Genomic DNA, 20,499 nt, shown 5'->3' with positions numbered 1-20,499 from the left:
TTTTAATGGGATTAATATTTTTAAGATACAACCAGGGCTGATTTAATCCCTATTCAAATAAGTGACTTGAACTTCAGGGCTTGGGATATGCAAACGTAATTTGTAAAAAAACAATTATTGTTTATTTACTTTTTTACATAATGAGTATAACAATCTCCAAGGGTAAGCAATATTTCAAACTGATTCAAACTGGGGTAAGCATATCCTTTAGGTTTATGACAAAAGGGGGGAGAAGGGGGAGAGGTACCTCCTCAGAAGACCTCCCATTAATACTCATTCTCTGCCTCAAGTTACTCTCTATTCCCTTACCCTATTTTTTCTTCAAAGTAGCACTCCCTAATACTATATATTCACTTTACATGACTTTATGTCATACAGTCTCAAAATGTAAGCTTTCTGTCTACTGTTCCTGCTATATTCCTAGCATTAAGAATAGTTATTTCGCATAGAGTGGGCACTCATTAATTACCTGATAGTAAAAGGAAAATGCTTACAACGTTCATTGCATAATTTTTTAAAAAGCATACATAAAGTATAACAAAATGTTAAGCAATTATTTTGGCAACACAGGTAAATTTCTTTCCAATTTTTCCTAAGTGAACACAAATTACTCTACAATGGGAAAAAATAAATGTACATATACTATTCTTATCATTAAGTTTTTTACAATGCACAGGAATCATTAGCAGTGATTATGTATTACATCGTGTAATACCAGTGGATATTAGTTTTTCTGGTCCCTCTTCTTTTTTGATGGTTTATTCTCAAAACTTTCTTTAGTCAATATCCTTTTAAAATAAATAAGAAAACATATTGAGATATATGAAAAGGTGAGTGGCATTTGAGCAGCTTTCAATTTTTGTTAGCAAGAGCATGAAAAGAGGCAAATAATAAACTGCTGCATCAGGAGAGATTTAGGGTGTGTATCTGGGGAAAGCTTCCTCATTTCTTAACCAACTAAGGTTTCTGGGTCATTAAAAGATATTACCAAGGGTGACTTGGATTTCTTCTCTAGAGATGTTCCTTTCAAAGAATAAACAACATAACTTAGGTATATTACTGCCCAATGGCAAGGACATTAACTACTACATGATGTCTCAGATTCTTCTCAGACCACCTTTGATTATACCACTCACTCTGTTTCATACTCTGAATACATTTGATCCCAGAAGACAAAGGTTATAGTACATACAGTCCCATAACTTTAAAATTCTAAGTTCAAACTAAGTAATTTACTGTAAGGAATTTCCAATGTGTGAATGTTTCAATTACAGCCTCAAACACCTTCTTCAATCTGTTATAAGTGAAAATGCTGGAGTTGAAAAAAAAAAAACCAAACAAACATAAACCCGCCTCAGGATTTTAGGAAGTGGGTCAGTTCAAGGCTGAAAACGAAAATTTCCTGAATACAAATGTGCATCCACCCACAGAAACAATTAGGACTGTCACCGAAAGATATTATCCAGGCACAAATTGTTAACGGTAAATTTTCAAATTTAGATGGTAGGTTTTCCGTTTAAAATTTGTGCACGTGCCTTGTTTCTTTTGTAAATTAAATTGTGAAGGCATTACATGAGTTCACCAAAAAGTACTTCTATAAAATGGGAACATTTAATAATTAATGACAAACTCCTAACTTCCCTACTTCACATACCTATATAGGTACGGCACCTTATTCTCTGTGAATTTTGCAGATTTCCATACCCATGGACTTTTAGAAGAAAAGCATCTAAAATATTCATTAGATCTTAGATTTTCCTTAAACTTACATAGCAGGCTATGATGGAATCTCAACAGAGCACCAACTGTGTGTCTAGAAACTATGTCGCAGGCCCCTGACACAAGCGATATAGTGGTATGCCAGACTTGGACATTTTAGTGTCCAATTCCTTAGGCGAGAACTAAATGCTCCATGAAAGTAAGAAGACCGTGTTTGTCATATTCACTATTGAAGTACTAAAACATGGAACAGTGCTTGGTACACAGTAAGCACTCAATATATATCCATATGAATTAATCCACCTGTTAACTCATTCCACATTAAAGACGTTCTGAGTCTATTATATATTCTGTTTTAAGAGTGTCGTCAACATTCGCTTAGCATGTGACTACCTGGGCCAGTTGGTGTTTCCTCTATCCTATCAGGCTTCCTCGTTGCCTCTGGGGAAAGCTGAACTTAACCAGGCATGAATCATTACATGGACAATGGGTAATGAGATGATTCTCAAAACATTTTTCACAGAAAATATTCTTCGGCATTTATAAATCATTGGCAATCTTTGTAGATAAGAAAATAAGTTTAACAACTTGAAATACCAGTATTTTCTATATGGGTAGAAAAAATACCATTCATTATTGGATCCTATTCAAATCTAATCACAAACCTTTATCGATGTAGGAATTATATGTCTACTAATTCCTAATGTTACAGCTTGTCAAACAAAGCAAACATGGAGTTTTTGAAATGTACATTTTAAAACATTCAGATAAACTCTGCTTTAAGTCACTGAATGACTGCCAGCAAAAACTTACCGCCTGTCACTTCACACATTGGTGTGATTGCAGAGTCATCTAACGGAACACCTGTCAACTGTTCTGATTCTACTGACATGGTGCCAGGCAACCGCAACACTAATGCAAAGAGTCTCTGATCCCAACGAAAAGGTTCCTTGGTCAATTCACTTCCAGGCAAAGGAGAATTAAGAGGTAAATGGAGCTGAAAGTAAGGGGGGGAAAAAAACAATAAGATTTCCATATGCTATTTTGCCCAAAAGGCCACATTAATTACACTTGTATTAAAACTACATCATGAGTCATCCATCACTCAAAAAACAAGCTCAAAAACAAAAGCTTATGCAGATACAGCTAAAATAGCACATGAGATATTGTTACTTCAATCTTCTTAAGCTCTACTCTGAAGACCTCAATTGAAAAAATCTTATTACTATAATGCTTTTCAGATTTCAATTCAACTAACCACCAGGCGCTGGACTGCTTCCAAATAAATAATTTCATTTAATCATTAAAACAACCCTATGGTAATTATTCCTATTTTCTAGATTAAAAAAAAATGGGTCTCAAAGAGAATCAACAATTTGGCCTCCTAGGACAAGTCCATACCTTTTCTGTTACACCACAGCAGCCTCAAACATCTCCACAGTTAATAATTTTATATGTGCTTCATTTTATACAAAACACGTTCCCAAAGCATTTGCATGAAAGTAAATTTTGTCACTCTAACTGCATACCAAATGTCTAAAGGTAGTGATTTTTAGCACATCTGAGTAAAAATAGAGGGTTTGGGGATTTTTGCATTTTTTTTTTTTTTTTTTTTTTTAATGTCTCTCCCCATCCCCATCAGACCTGCTAAATCAGAATCTAAGATTCTTAAGAATCTTTAAAAAGCTTTAAAATTATTCTAATGGGTACCTCTGTACCAACAGAATCCACACATCAATCTTAGCGTAACTCTTAATAAATGGGACAGACAGTATGTCTCAGGATGTAATGCAAAAGGGAGTATAACACAGAAAGCAAAAGGGGAAAGGAAAGGTTAAACTTCTATCTAATCAAGCTTTCAGTTCTACCTATCAGTTTACAGGGACTACTGGGGTATAGGATCAAGTTAAACACCACTACAAAGGAAAATCAGTCAAATTCCAGAATGTGAGATGTTCTACATGACAGATGACCGGATTTCTCTAATAAATCAATGGCATGAAAAAGCAGAGTGGTAAGTGAGGAGGGTTCAAAAGCAAAGATTTTTTGAGACAATCAGGAAATTTTGAGATATACTGGAATTATTAACAATATTTTAAGTGAGATGATGATATAGTGCTTAAGAAAACAAAAATCCTTATCACTTATAAAAGTTTTTAAAATAAATACAACGTTCAGGACCAGCACACTCAGGAATTTACACAAATTTATACTGGAGTTTTCTTTAAACTAGAAAACACACTTTAAAATTATCACTGCCAAATTAATTGCCAGAGTTTACACTACTTTTGTCATAATGCAAGACTTACTTTTATTGCTTACAGCCTTTCTATTTCTCAGCTCGAAGATTTCTGAACTTAATAAACTGGGGACTGAGGTCATTCTACACTGACTTAAGTCTCACGATTTTTCATTGACTTACATCAAACCATTAAAAAAAAATCAGATTCTAAGAGAGTTCCTAGTAAAGCTCTGCTAAACTGGTACCTCTCTCTCCAAAAGATTCATGCCAAGAGAATATGATTCCTTTATCAAGATCAGCCAAGATTTTATGACAGTGGCCAGGAGTCATGAGCTCCTCCCCTGGCACTGATTCTACTTAAGGCAGATTCAGAGGCAATAAAGAAGGAATGTTAGAAGAAATCTGGGCCAGGATGTTCTCTGAGGAAGGTTTTTCTAATCTTAAACGCGCTGTGACACTTGCAAAACAGCTCAGGAGCTCCAGGCCCTTGTTGCTATTACCACACCCTGCCAAAGATAAATAAAGCACTGTTTCAGTCATCTCTTTTTACTCCAGACTAACCACCTTTGTACTAGGGAAGCACAACTATCAGGTGTCATTTTCTCTCTAAGATCACAGAAACATCAAAGCACCAGTGGCACTGGCAGAAAGGGGTTTCAACTGTTAATGCATTGCCCTGAGAAATAATGGATACATGAAACTATCTCAAGAATCCAGTGGATAACAGCACTGCAGGGACCTCATAAGTGATGGATAAAATAATCATAGACCCCAAATACATACATACATATACAAACAATTAATCAGATGATACACACACACACACACACACACACACACACACACACACAGAACTGATCAGATGAACACCTACAAGGAAGACAACATACAGCGAAATAATTTGCCTTTGGTTGTACAATGCTAGATCTAGAATGCATTTTTAGTAAAACAAACAAAAAAACAAGATTCACAAGCATATTTTACACATAGCTATGTCAATTTTATAAACTTCTCAAATGTTTACTCATTTTTCTATTTTTTATTATTTCCTATTCCCATATCACTACCACCCTTTCTCATCACCAAAGGCGGGGGGGGGAATCCCCTATAGCTGAAGTGTGACAGTAAAATAAGAAGGAGTAATGACAGACAAACAGGAACAGGAAACAGATAAAAAACCTAAAAAATATATTCTTAGAAAGGTTGAATTATTCCATAATCTACAGGTGAAATTTTAGCAACATCTTAAAATCGCAAAGGGAGGTCTTTCTGAATATATGGACTTTGAGAATCAAAGCAAATTACACATAAATCAAGAAGAAAAATACATAATTAATATATAAATATATAATTAGAAAATGGTGCAATAATTATGAGTAGATAATTCCCCAAAGTGAAAAACGGGCAAAAAATATACCTGAGGCAATCTGTATGGCCTATAAGTATTAATAGGTAAAAAGATGCTCAAATACACTAACATAAGACAATGAAAATTAAAATATCAGAGATACCATTTCTCGGCCATCCCATTAGCAAAATTTAAAAGTTTGACAATAAAAAGTGGTAACAAGTACAAACAGCAATGGGCATGCTCTATCACTCCTACATGCAGCCATTTTGGAGAACAATGTAATACCTGAGAAAGCTGAAGATGAGCATATCCTAGAACCCAGCAACGCCACCTCTAGTTATACATCTTAGAGAAATGCACATATTTTCACAAGAAGCAATGCCAAAGAATATTATCCACAGCATTATTTGAAATAGAGTAAAAATGGAAACAACTTAGAAGTCCAGTAAGGGAATAAATCAAGGTCTGGTTCATAAACCAGAGTTGAAATGAATAAACTAGATCTCTAAGATCCAACATGGATCGATCTCAAAACAGTATTTTTTGATAGTATAACATACATACATTCAAGAACATAAATCATGAGGGTATATAGCTTGATGATTTTTCACAAGTTGAATGCCCTTGTGTAACTAGCACTTATATCAAGAAACAGAACCTTACAATTTATGCCCCCTCCAGTCAATACCCCTTTTTTGCAACTGATTAGTTTTGCCTAATTTTGAACTTTGTATCAGTGGAATTATATAGAGTTTGGTCTCTTTGGTTTATGACTTCTTTTGTTCAATATTATGGCGGTAAGGTTCATCCATACTGTTGCAAGTTAAGTATAGAGCACACATTCCCATTGCCATATGGCATGTGTAGGTGTAAGAGGGAGAATATATTATAATTTATCATGTTTCCCCGAAAATAATACCTACCCCCAAAATAAGCCTGTTAAGAACGTCAGCCAGACAGATGCATTTAGTACAGTATGACGATGTTCCAGAAGATGACATGACTGTATTTGAATAAATGTAGCTTGTTGTACATGATAAAATAAGACATCCCCTGAAAATATGTCCTAATGCATCTTTTGGAGCAAAAATTAATATAAGACCAAGTCTTATTTTCTGGAAAACACGGTATTTATACATTTTTTTTGTTGTTGATAGGCATTTGGGTTGTTTCTAGTTTGGGTATATTATGAATAGCACAACTATGAAATTATAGTACATGTCTTTATGGAAAACATATGAGTACGTATGCATTTCTGTTGAATATGCACCTAGAAGCATTACTGCTGGGTCATAGGGAATAAAATTACCTATATCAATTACTGACAGTTTTCCCAAGTAGTTGTACCAATTTATACTTCAACCAGCAGTGCGAGAGAATACCAGTTGCTCTGTATCCCCTTCAGCTAACATTTAGTTTAGCTGTCTTAATCACATTAGCCATTTTGGGGTGTGTGTGTGGTGGTGTCTCAGTAGGGTTTGATTTTTCCTAATGTCTAAGGAAGCTGAACACCCTTCATACATTTCTTGGCCATTTTGCTGTGGTCTTTTGTGAAGTGCCTATAAAGTCTTCTATTTAAAAAAAAAAAAAAAGTGTTAGCTGTCTTTTTCTTATTGATTTTAAGGATTATTAATATATTCCACATGAGTCCTTTGTTGGATATAGATATGAGTACCTTCTCCCACTTTGTGACCACTTTTATTATTTTAATAATATCCTGAAAAACAGAATTTGACATTATAATGTGTTTTTCCTTTTATGGTTAGCATTTTTTGTATCCTCAAAGATCATGAAAATGTTCTATGCTTTCTTCCAAAACATTTATTGGAATTTGATTCCAATAAATTTTATTTATTTTATCACTTACATTTAAATGTGAAATACATTCAGAATGAAGTTTGCTGTATATGAGGTAGGGGTGAAGGTAGTTTTTTTTTCTCAAACGGATATCCCATTGACATAACCCCCATTTTTTAAAAAGACCATCCTGCTGCTCTATGTCACATTTTTCTTATATTGGTTGACTATACAAATGTGAGTCTATTTCTGGATCAAAAACAGTATTAAATGAAAAAGAAGGCAAGATGTAAAATGATACACATAGATTAGCATCTATATGCACCATTAAATAATCACTTAGTGTACTTTTATATATGTATAATACATACAAGTACATATAGTAAAACATGAACTGAAAGGCCACACACCAAATTCATGATAATTGTTGCTTCTGGGACTGGGAAGAGGGGCAGAAGTAACACTGAGTAGAGGAACAAAGGAAACTATAACTTCATTATCTGGAATGTTCTGTTCCATTTCCTATATTTTTAAAAATCTACAACAAAAAAGAACAAAACTAGGCAAACACGGCAGAAATAATATTTTACTGCATATTCATATTCAGAATAGAATATATTAATATGGCAGTAACTATCAAAAGCCAGTAAATTATTCAAGTAGTTATCTATACCTCTTTTATAATAGTGTCATTATTTTATACAGCACCAAAGACAAGAAACTTCATACACATCTCAACTCAATAAAAGGTAGATCAGATACAATCACTAACCTCAAAACTCAGACACTTATAAGGACTCTTAACAGTTTGAATTGATTAGCTACTAAAATATACTTACTGCAAGAGGTTATACTACTCCCTGAAAATTATGCCTGCTTTCATTCATCATTTTTTATGCACCTACCAAATATTAGGCATGTTTAGGTTCTGGAGATTAAAAGGTGCATAATAAAAAACAGTCCCACTGCTTAAAGAGTTCTGAGGAAAGGGATCATGTTCCTAAAGAAATGTTTTAGAGATGTGTTTAGGATAAGTTAAGAAACACACACAAAAAGAAAATGGAAACTCACAGTATTGGCTATCAAGATATTTATTAGGATTTTTAGTTCTGAACAGTTGACAGGAAGTTTTATAAGAGCTATTTTCTGAGACTTAATTGCAGGCCAACTTTAGTATTTGAATACTCAAATTTAAGTGTCTAAACAGATAATGCTAAAAAAATTAGTTATAACAACCACAATTATATAGTACTTACTATTATATGGCAGGCCCTTTATATACATTAATTCATTTAATCCACAGGCACTATTATAATTCCTATTTACAAGTGATTAAAAACAGACACAGAGAGCTTCAGTAACTTGTTGGAAGGTACACAGTAAATGATGAGACTTAAAACCCACGTAATCTGACCTCTGATTCCGTGCTCTTAAACAATGCATTATACTGTCTAACCATTAATGAAACCACAGATTGCATTTTAAAAAATCAAGTGTTGAGATATTATTTTAAAAAACCACCCTAATTTTAATAAATGGAAATAAACTTTAATTATGAGAATAACTTTTAGAAAAAAATTTTAAAACATTGATTTCTGAATCAATCTGGTAATTTTAAGCAACTAGTTAATATATGTTATAAACATTTTAGATTATTTGTTCTTATAAAGCATAGTCCTATGCTTTCCCCCCAGTTACTCTTTAATCCAATAGAAACAGGCAGCAATACACTTTTCTCCCTCTTGCTGGTCTCTTCTAAGTCTCAAGTCCAGGGGATGTAACAACAATAAAAATAAACAGCAATAGCTAGCATATTGAGTGCTTACTATGTGCCAAGCACCATTCGATGATCTTTTCATATAATATTTATAACAAACCAATGAGGTAGGTACTATTATCCCTATTTTAGAGACAAGTTATAATATAAGACTGTATGTCAGGAGACACCTGTTTGAGAATACATGCTCAAATAACCCCTGCTATATAATCAAATTTAGAGCATCCAAGGAAGACTGAAAATTTTAAGAACTGGATAAATCATGTGTAATTCAATAATACAATAATTTTCCCATAACTATGACATTATTGGTCTTCATTAGGGTCTTCATAAGATTATACTTGGCAAAGCTTCAGTCTAAATGGACTGATAAGCAAAGAAAATTATTGTTTGTACTAACAAAGTTTTACTTGAATACAATTGAGGTTTTCTATATTATTATTTTAAATGATTCATTTTATTAATATCAGCATTCCAGATATCTTAAGTAATTGTCTTAATAACTCACAGAAAAGGAAATGCTAACTCCAATTTAAATTTTTCCTTCTTTCCTTTGGAGATCTATCTTACTGCCCCTTTGACTTTTGAGTCTTTCTTGAACTTTTTATAAAAAAAAAAAGAAAAAAAATTTCTCCATAGGTTTAAAAAACAAAGGGCAGATTAGGTGAGAGAGTCTACCATTAGGTATACTCAAATGTTCAAACTTTCTGTACAGATAGAAGTACAATTTCCCTTTATTTGACTGTTTTATGTTTGATTACAGTTCAGACCCTAAATTATTTGAGACTTTGCTAAGACTAGACTAAGGCTCAACTTAAATCTTTATTTAATTATTCATTGAGCGCCTACCATAAGCGTGACATTATTTCAGGATTTAATAGGAATTATACCAAGCCAAATAAACAAGATTTGAGATATGTTAGCTAGCTCACTTTAAAAAAAACTATATTATAAAACCCCATTAATGAGGAGTCTCATATATTATTATTTTTTTAAACTTGCAGAATGTACAAAATAAATAAAAGTCAGCAAACAGTTAAAAGATAAAAGACATTTATTTTTAAAACATCTTTAATCAGGAACCAAACAGATTCCTCTTGGCACACAAACAACCTAACTGGCTTCGCGACGACGATCACACCAGAGCCCATCATAAAAAGCTAGGGCTCACTGATCTGTACTCACACTTGGGAGGTGTCCCCTTGCACCTGAATGTTCTACCAACTGGTTCTATTACTGAAGTAATTCAAATTATACATCCTTTAATAATCATACTTCCCACCTTGAGTTTTTAATGACCTATTTACCTGACTGCATATCCACCATTTTGAGGGAGGGCAGGGGAAAAGATCTGATTCTTTTCTGTGCCCCCCCCACCGCCCACCATAGATAGAATTTGTTCCTCTCATTCCCACAGCCTAAGGAAAGTACAAGAGTAAGAGGGGCAGAATGAGGACCGCAACCAGAGCACAAGCACCTCTCTGTGTCCTGCCAAGAACTGTGTCCTCCCATCTCAACATGCATACAGATGTGGGTTCAAACACACAAACATGGATTCCACGGTAATGTTTGCAGTGGGTCACAGAACCAGATAGTCTTATCTACATGAGCTGGGAGTATTATTTTGTCCCTATGTGTGTAAATAGCTAATCTCTATGTCCCTTGTAGGTGACCACACATAGAGGATACAGACATGAGTTGAGAAACCTGTGTCTAACACCGAGAGCAGAAGTGGAGAAACAACCATTCTGTATGATGAAGCCACAACAACTACTCCATCTAGCTCGGTGTACAATACTCACAATGAGAATTTGCATATGGACATACTTTCCCCGATGCCCACACAGAATACAACCTCATAAATTCTTACCTTATTCAGAGATACAAAAAACGTGACCACACATTATTTCTTGCAAAAGTTTTGTACCTCACATACCAAAGCATCACTTCTCTTTATAGTTTAATGCACTGGCTAATACCAATGAACTTGGCACAGTATTAAAGAAGTAATTAGGTCATTATCAATATTCAATTTTTATGTGTTATGTGAAGCCTTTAAAAAAAAATAATGGGGATCACAAATCAAGCTATAACTCAGGAATTCTTAATGAAAGACGACACATTAGACACTGTAATTTCCAACCTTCCTACCAACATGTTAATAAATAATTGCAACATGTTATGATATGTACAATAGTAAAAGTATGCATGAGATACTGAAGAATAAGTGATTATCTAGGAGATGAACCAGGGAGTTCACAGAGGGAACAGCATCGGAATAAGTTTGAAGAATGAAAAATTTACTGAGAATCTAGAAACTTTAGTCGGTTGGAGGGAATATGCAGAGTGAAGATCATGATCAAAAATACAGGAGGCAAGAAATAAAAATAAACTGATAAAAAACTAAGTTAAAATTCAGAACTGCTAGAGAATAAAGTACAAAGAAGAGAGACTGAAGATTTTAAGAAAGGCTTTAAGAATTGGTAAGATTTTTAAATTGGGGAGACAGAGGAATAATATTCAGGGAAAGGGAGCATATAAGGAAAGAAACAGGAAGTGTTCAGAAAATTATTAGTCTGTTTTGCGTCAAGTTTAGAGAAAATACAATGCTGCCATTTTCTAGTCTTTCTTCCCTCTACTAAGACAGCTCCCACTCTAAGTGATCGACGATCTTCCTTTTGGTCACTGTGGTAGACGACAGCATGGTGCAAGAGTTCCAGGCCTAAGTCTTAACACAGGCCTCACCGCTTCACTGCCACCCGCTTGGGAGGTAGCTGCCACGTAAAGAAGCTTGAACTAGAGTACTGACTACTGATAGATCATGGAGATACGGAAGCCCCAGGAACCAGAAGCAAGGGGCCCAGGCAACAGTGAGCACCAAAGCCCCAGGCGAATAACTAAGGCCATCTTGGATGTTCCAGCCCCAGCTAAATGAAACCAACCCAAAGAATAATAAATTATGTGAAATAATAAACTACTGTTGATTCAAGCCACTAAGATTTAGGATGATTTGTTACATCGAAATAAATAACTAAAGGGGTCATTAAATCGAGCGGAGATTATTCAGATTTGGCTTCCCAGCAGCATTCAAAACTATACCACTCTTTACAACAATCCTTCTTTTGGCTTTCACGCTGAAGTATTTTCATGGTTTTCCTCCTCTTCTCTGGCTGCTGCCCTGTCTTAAAACCCCTCCCCAACCCAGACTCAGCCTGCAGTACCTAGCCACCAACGGCTGCAGATCCTCAGGCTCAGTCGTAAGCCTTGGCCAATTTATACTCTAAAACCTCAAACTGCCTACCCACACACAGCCTCAAATACTACCTATACTCAGATAATATTTTAAAATTTTATATGATCAGACTAGATATTTCTTCTGAGCACCAAATAAATATTCTTCTGCCTACTTGACACTCCCTCTTGAATGGCTCTAATGTACCTCAAGCTCAACATGTGCAAAACTGCAGTCAAGATTGTCCTCCACCCAAAACAGTACTCATTCAGCATTTCCTAGCTCAGTGAAACGTACCATAATCTATCCAGTTTTGCAAGAAGCGATCTTCCTCTTCCTTAAACCCAAAACGCGAGATACTCATATTGTCAGCAAATTTGGTTGATTTAACCTTCGAAATATCTCTTGAAACTGTTGCTTCTTTCTATTTCTTATACCATTACCAACCTCCTTGGCCAATGCAACAATGCCTAACAGGTCTTGGTGTGGTGAAGCCCAACCTCCTTTTCCTTTTTTTACCGTGATTCCTCTGCTCTTATGCTCCAAGTCACCTTAGCCTTCTTCCAACCCCTCCTTCTCTAACATACTCCCTTTGGGAAAAGAGCCTTTCACAGCCCCTGTGCCTGGTATGACCATCCTTGCACTCTGGGTGTAGTAAGTCCTATTCACCTCTTCAGATGTTAGCTTTCCATGAACTCCCTGACTAAACCTAGTGCACCCATACTGAAGCTCTCTTAGCACATATTCCTCCCTTTGGTTGGATATATAACACTTGCAATTTACTTTTATCTATGTGACACTTTTATTAATGTTTGCCTTCTCAAAATTAAATTCATGGAGGCAGAGCTCCTGCTTGTTTTCACTCACCATATGATTCTCAGAGCCTAGCACCGTGACTGGTTCATAGAAGAAATTCAATAAATATATGTAAATAAATAAACAGGTAGATGGTTAAATAATGTGACTGGCTGCTGTGAAGGATACTAAGAAATCTGGTGGACAATGGAAAGCAATGAAACATTATGAACAGAGTAATACACGTAAGTGGTGTGCTTTAAAATAATTATTGCCATGGTATGACAGATTGAAAGAAACCAAGGCAAGTTAGGGAGCTAATGTAATACTTAAGAAAAGCACCACTGTGACTGATGGTAAAAGGAATCGGAATGAAAGAAAGAAATAGATTAATAAAAGCAAAAAGTAAGGGACTGATAACCAAAGATAAATTACAGAGGAAATAATATAATATATATGTATGTCCTAAGGCCCTGATGCTTTCTCTACCTCCAGTATTCTAGTGATGGTTTAACATGTTCAAAATAACAAGGTACTGTAATATATGGAGCATGATTTTTTAAAATAACTACAAAATTAAGTTCCAAATACACTTTGCATGCGCACACATGACAGAGTATTTTTCTAAAAAGATACACACTGCTGTTATCAACTCTAATGTATAATTACACATAACTGTTAAGTAATGTCCCCAATTATTCAGAATCTAACATAGAACATTTAAGCTGAAACAAATTATAAAGCACTAGGTCAGAAGGTTAATTCAAAGCATGCTGGTAAAGAAACTTAAAAACAAAAATATAGTAAAAGCTCTGTGCATCATTTTGAGGACCATTATTTTCTATGTAACTGAAAGCACTTAATGCTTCAAGCACAAAAACTTATCAATAAACTTTCTACAGTACATTACACCCCATAAAAATAACAATAACCTTTTCTTGATAATTCAAAGAAGTGGGGAGAGAAAAATGTTTAAAAACTTCTTATTCATAACAAATATTGTCCCAAATCATGCAACAAGTTAATGGTGTCAATCAGATATACTGCGCTGAATCATCTCAATCCTCCAACACCTGTTACCTATAACTTAGATTCTAAGGTGTATCATTAATTTATTTTGTTGCTCTCCCCAAATTTAACATTAAATGTATATAAAAATTTTTTCCAATAGCCACATAATTATCTCTCCAGCTTCATGTCATATTCATCTTCGCCATATCTTCATATTCATCTTCATTGCATCATAGAGTTCCAGTATCACAGAGTTTGAATCTAGGTACCTCCACATTGGGGGGCTAGAGGTTCTGAATCCCTTTGGACCATCAGAGGTTAAGCAGAACATGAGTCTTATTTTATAGCCTGTGCTTATGATCATGACTTGTTTAGCATCTTTAGTTTGAATAGTGTTAATTTCAAGACATATCAAATGCATTTCCTATTTGGTTAACATTAGAATATTTTGTAATCTGCTTAATCAATTATAAATTGCTAGGTGATATAATGCTTCCCTTTAAAAGATTGGCTTTGGACAGATGTTTGTTTCCTCAATAATAGTTCTTTCTTCATAGTTTTAAAAGTTTTACCTCTCATCTCAGAAATCTGGCAGTTTCAACTGTCTTTATTTGCACTACCTGTTGTATGTTAGGTGATCTAATGGTTTTTTGTTTGTTTCAATGCTAATTCAAAAGGTGTATCACCAAAAGGTAATCATTTCCTTTAAAAATTTTTAAGAAATAATTAGGGATCCAAATTTATCTTAAACTTCTATGAGACTTCTGGTTAAAAAAAGATAATCAGATATAATGTGTGAACCATGTTAGGATTCTGATTCAAATAAAACAACTGTGAGACAAGTAAGGAAATCAGGATATAGATTGAATATTAAGATTATTTATTGGATCCCTTCAAATATTAGTTAAACTATAGATAAATCAAATTTAATTAAATTAATTAAAATTTGTTAAAATAAATTAAAATTTTGTTAGGCTATAGAACACTACAGATGTGTATATGGATGGATTTAGATATCCTTATACGTTAAAGATGCATATAGAAGTATTTATGGGTGAATTGATATAATGTTTGGAATTTGCTTTAAAATGTTTCCCCAAACAGTGTGTATGGAGGTACGGGCAGAACAGATGAAACAAGACCAATAAAATGTGGATAATTATTGAAGCTCTGTAAGAGTTCTTGAGATTTATTATTTTCCCTACTTTTGTATATGTTTCAAAGTTCCATAATAAAGTTTTGAAAAATTGGACATATGTGAGTTAACCAAGACGACAGTTAAAAATGCAAGCAATTAAAAGCCTCTGTGGAAAGGAAATGAGAATGGGAAGGAAGTCTTTCTTTTATTACTAGCCCACCTGTAAATGTAATTATTAGCCAAATGTTCATGTTACTTAAACTGAAACACTTCAACTCTTTTAAATGGAATATAAATATTTCACCTGACATGAGGTGCTACCATTTCCCCAAAAATAAGTCCTAGCCAGACAATCAGCTTTAATGTGTCTTTTGGAGCAAAAATTAATATCAGAGCTGGTCTTATTTTACTCTAAGACCAGGTCTTTAATATAATAAATATCATATAATATCATATATCATATAATATCATATAATATCATATAATATAATATCACATAATAGCAGGTCTCATATTAATTTTTGCTCCAAAAGATGCATTAGAGCTGATTGTCTGGCTAGGTCTTATTTTCGGGGAAACACGGTAGCAAAGCAATAATTCAGCCTCAGTGACAGCTAAATGATCCACACCTACGCCTAAATACACAGTGACACGGGCAGTACCAAGTACAAGTCCATCACAGGTTATTTCCTGGCTGAAAGCTAACTAATTTCTCCTGATTTCTGAAATGCTGAAATGGTAGGGAATGGGTGGGTAATATTTCTTAGAATCAAAGAAATATAGACTTATCATTTGCAGGTGGAAAGAGGATAAGGAAACCTTGATACAAAGAGATTGATAAATTTGTCCCAAGTTACTACAGGTTCTGGAAAAACAAAGACTTAAACTCACGTTCTCCCACTTTGCTACATCCTTGTTACGTATCTGGATTCCCATCTAACGTTTACGTTGTGCCTATACTGCCACCCTACTAAAATCCGTTTTTCTGCTTGATCTTATAGTAAGTAATTTCAGATTGCTGCTTTCTGGGTGGTTCCTATGTCTGCTTACTTATAGCACCACTTTTGCCTATCAGTTTCCTCATCTACAAAACGCGTAACAAGGACATAAACAAAGTTGGCTTAACATTAAAAATTAATCAGTGTAATTCACCGCACTAACAACATTTTAAGAGAAAAATAATATGATCAACATATGCATAAAAAACATTTGAAAAAATTCAATTCCCATTCATGAATTAAAAAAAAAAAAAACTCAGCAAACTTGAAACAAAGAAAAATTTCCACAACCTGATAGAAATATACAAAACAACCTACAGGTAACATCACACTTGCATGGTAAAAGGTTTCATTCACCAACCCATCCTCCAAGATCGGGAACAAGAAAGACAAAGATGTCCACTCTCACCATTTCTACCAGTATATTAAGGCAAGACACAAAGGTGCACAGATACTGGAAATGAAGTAGTAAAATTAAAACTGTCTATATTCACAGAAAACATGGTCTTGTAGGGAAAAAAAAATCCAAGAAATCTAGAAAAAGCTACTTAATAATAAGTGAATTTAGGAAGGTCACAGAATACAAGGTCGAAAAACAAAAATCAACTGTATTTCTATGTACTAGCAACAAATAATCAGAAATTTTAAAGTAAAAAGACCAATTTACAATACCATCAAAATGTATGTGCAAAAATTATACAATGAAAACTACAAACATTGCTGAGAAAAAGTAGACTTAAAAAAATCTGAGATATACCATACTCATGGATCAGAATAACCAATGTTAAATGTCAATTCACTTATAGACTAAAATCAACTTATAGATTCAATATAATCCCAATCAAAATTTCAGCAGGTTTTCTTATAAAAATTAAGCTGATTCTAAATTTATGTGCAAACTCAATGGACCTAGAAAAGACAAAACAATTTTGAAAAAGAAAAAGTTGGAGACTTATAAAGTTATAGCAGTCAAGAGAGTGTTGTATTGGTAAAAGACAGGAATGGAGATCAACAAAACAGAATAGAAAGCCCAGAAAGAGACACAAAAATATGAGGTCAACTGACTTTCAACAAAGATGCCAGGACAATACAATGGGAAAAGGATTATCTTTTCAACAAATGGTACTAATACAATTAGATAATACTGTGCCCCAAAAAATGAACTTTAACACTTTCTTCCCATCATACATAAAAATTCTAAATGAACCATGACCCTAAAAGAGCTCACACTATGAAACTCCTTGAAGAAAATGCAAGAGAAAACTCTTAGTAACACTGGATTAGGTAAAGATTTCTGAAATAGGACACAGAAAGCACAATCTATAAAAGAAAAAATAGATTAAAAGCGTGCTCTTCAAAAGACACTGTAAAAAAATGAAAAGGCAAGCCATAGTAGACTGGGAGAAAATATTTGAAAACATGTATCCAATAAAGGACTTGCATCCAGAATATGTAAAAGATTCTTACAAACTACCCAGTAAAAAATGGGCAAGAGATCAGAACACTCACTTCACCAAACAAGATATACAGATGGCATATACGCATATGAAAAGATGTTCAACATCATTAGTCACTAGGGAATGCAAACAAACCAAAATGAGATATCACTAACACCCACTATATTGTCTAAAATTTAAAAGACTAAAAAAATTCAAGTGTTGGAAGGATGTAGAGCAACTAGAACTCTCATACATTCCTGGTGGGAATACAAAACAGTACAACCACTTTAGTAAACAGTATGGCAGTTTCACATCAAGTTAGATATACACTTACCCTATGAGCCTCCAACTGTGCTCCCAGGTATATACCCAAGAGAAATTAAAACATACGTCCACAAAAGGACTTGTACGCCAAAGTACACAGCGGCTTTATTCATAATAGTCAAAAAAGTAAAAAAACAAAAGTTTTATCTGGTGAATGGATAAGCAAATTGTAGTGTAGCCATACAATGAAAAACTACTCAATAAAAAGGAAGTACTGATATATGCAACAATATGGCTAAATCTCAAAACATATGCTAAGTGAAAGAAGCCAGGCACAATAGACTACACACTATATGATACCATTTACATGAAATTCTAGAAAAGGCAAAACTACAGAGAGAGAGAGAGAGGTTTCCAGGGGATGGTGGTAGACATTAACTGCAAAGGGGTCTAAGAGAACTTTTTTGGAATGACAGATATATTTTATATCACTATTGTGCTGTTAATAACATGATGTTTACATTTGTCAAAACTCATCAAGTTTTATACTTGAAATTGCTACATCTTACTGTATATAAACTATAGCTAAACAAAGGGAACAATACAACAAAGGAAATATAAACAAAAGCAAAGTTTGAGCACCATATATTTAGTGGCAAAAAAAAAAAAAAAAAAGGAAAGAAAGAAAAGGCTCTAGAATTCATGTCATTGAATTTGGAATCTGGTACTTTATTCTGTACCATGCTGCCTCTGCCTCCTTTCTAAGAGTGACTCTGTAAAGATACAAGTGAGAATACTCATTCTCAGTCTTTTCCATGGGACTCGAAAGATCTGCGTGTGCACGGACACCCCTGCTAGAGAACTAGACTTAATTCTTAGGAGGATAATCTAACTATGTACCCTGTTGTCTCCCACTTAAGACAATGTAACAAAATGGACGAATCAGAGTGGCTTCATTATAAGGGATACTTGAAGTACTTTAAACTGATTAACAATAATTGACTTGCCTGCCCTTCACACTCTTTACGCCTTCCCACAGGCTGAAATTCAGTTGTAGTGTTGAACTAGGATGTGTTGTAAAATCAGTATCAACCACTCAGATAAAAGCAAAGACAGAGCAACAAAGTAGAAGGAACCTGAGGGTCTAGGCAACAGCTTGGAGCGGAACCACCCTAAACAGTTCTGTTTTTGATGTGAGAGGAAAAGAAGTTTTCTTTCTTTTTAAGCCACTATTACTTGTATCCCAATTACAGCAGCTGAACGAGTATCCGAAAAAGTACACCGTTTCAGAAGCTTTTCAGAATCCCTGAAGGTTCAATCAGATGCCTGTCAATATGTTTTGCTTTGTTGTACAAAATACGTATTCAAAGAGGCACTGCATGCGCATTAAAGGCAGGAAAGCACAAATTCTAATCAAACTAATGCTAAATGTGTTTGTGATTTAATAAATAGAAAGCTGGCACCTCTAGGATCAAGTTCTACCCAATTACTCAAAATTTGACTGGATGATATAGATGGAAAGAGCTTCAAATAAAATTTGAACATTTTTCGTGGAACCAAGTGGGTATTTCTTAAATCTCCTTCCTCAAATATAACAGCCTTAGCTCTTATTCTTAACAAATAATAACCAAAAAACCATATAACTAGCATCAGGCCCTTACAGATTTATTTCAGTTTCCTCCTCAATAGATATAAGTTCTAAGACTCAATATTTAGTCCTCAACTTCCTTTCTCTCCCTAAAGTCTTACCTTTTAATAATCATAATCCCCAGTTATTTTTCTGATTATTTCCAAAAAGAACAGTCAAAAATCCAAGGATACCCAAACTGAAATCATCTGGCTGAGAAAACGTATATGAAAGAAATCTGCCTTTTCTAGAATTTGCTGCTTGGGGTTAGAGAAAAACCAATGCACTCTGTTATTGCACCTTTATATTTCTGCCTAGTGTAAGAGTTTTATTAAAAAGGAAGGCATGTACTAAATGCCACTGAATTGTGCACTTTAAAATGACTAATTTTATGTTATGTAAATTTCACCTCAATAAAAAAATATGCAAACCTTAGCAAAAACCAAACCTTTTACCAACCCAGTTAAGGAAAATTCCAAGATAAAAATAGGAGACAGAAGATAAATAATAATGATGGATGAATTCAGAGTCTGATATCCAGAAATAAGAGACATAAAAGGGAAAAAATTGTCAAAGAAATAATATTTCTGAAACTTAAAGAATGAGTTTCGACTGCATGGGGGGTCAGTGCCACTAACCTCCACATTTTTCAAGGGTCAACAATGTATACAAATATTGAATCATTTATGTTGTACACCCAAAACTAATATAATGTTATATGTCAATTGTTATGTCAACTGTATCTCAATTAATACACACACACACACACACACACACAACTATGTAGCAATGGTGTTCTAACAGTTTCTACTTTGACACCATCTGCACACGTGAAAATTATTGAGGACCCTTAAAAACGTTTGTTTATGTGAGTTGTATCTATCTATTGATGTTTACCATATCAAAAATTAAAAATAAGAAAGTTAAAAAATAAAGATAAAGGCTAACAAATCAAATATTGGGAATCTGTCCATAGAGGGAAATCCGTATATATTGATGGATGGAGCCATGGGAATGAACGAAATTACCCAAGAAGTGCACGTCAAATAAAAAGGAAAAAAAAAAAAAAATCTAAGATTAAACCAATTAACAAGTGTTAAGTGACAGGT

The 20,499-nt window shown here is 34.2% G+C and overlaps 1 protein-coding gene across 3 annotated transcripts in view; it reads right to left on the bottom strand.

Moving 5' to 3' along the window:
• INTS6 (integrator complex subunit 6) overlaps nt 1-20,499 on the bottom strand; it is a 93,082-nt gene that overhangs the window by 40,934 nt on the left and 31,649 nt on the right. For all 3 annotated transcript variants that reach the window (XR_012495567.1, XM_074329907.1, XM_019752156.2), the window contains one exon: nt 2,533-2,716. Coding sequence is in view for 2 of the 3 variants with exons in the window: in XM_074329907.1 (XP_074186008.1) it covers nt 2,533-2,716 (184 nt within the window). In the remaining variant the exon portion in view is untranslated. The remainder of the gene's footprint in view (nt 1-2,532; nt 2,717-20,499) is intronic.

This window comes from Rhinolophus sinicus, linkage group LG04 (assembly GCF_036562045.2).
Source record: "Rhinolophus sinicus isolate RSC01 linkage group LG04, ASM3656204v1, whole genome shotgun sequence".
Lineage (NCBI taxonomy): Eukaryota > Metazoa > Chordata > Mammalia > Chiroptera > Rhinolophidae > Rhinolophus > Rhinolophus sinicus.
Note: the sequence above shows the minus strand (reverse complement) of the source record. Positions and strands in the feature narration are given on the sequence as shown.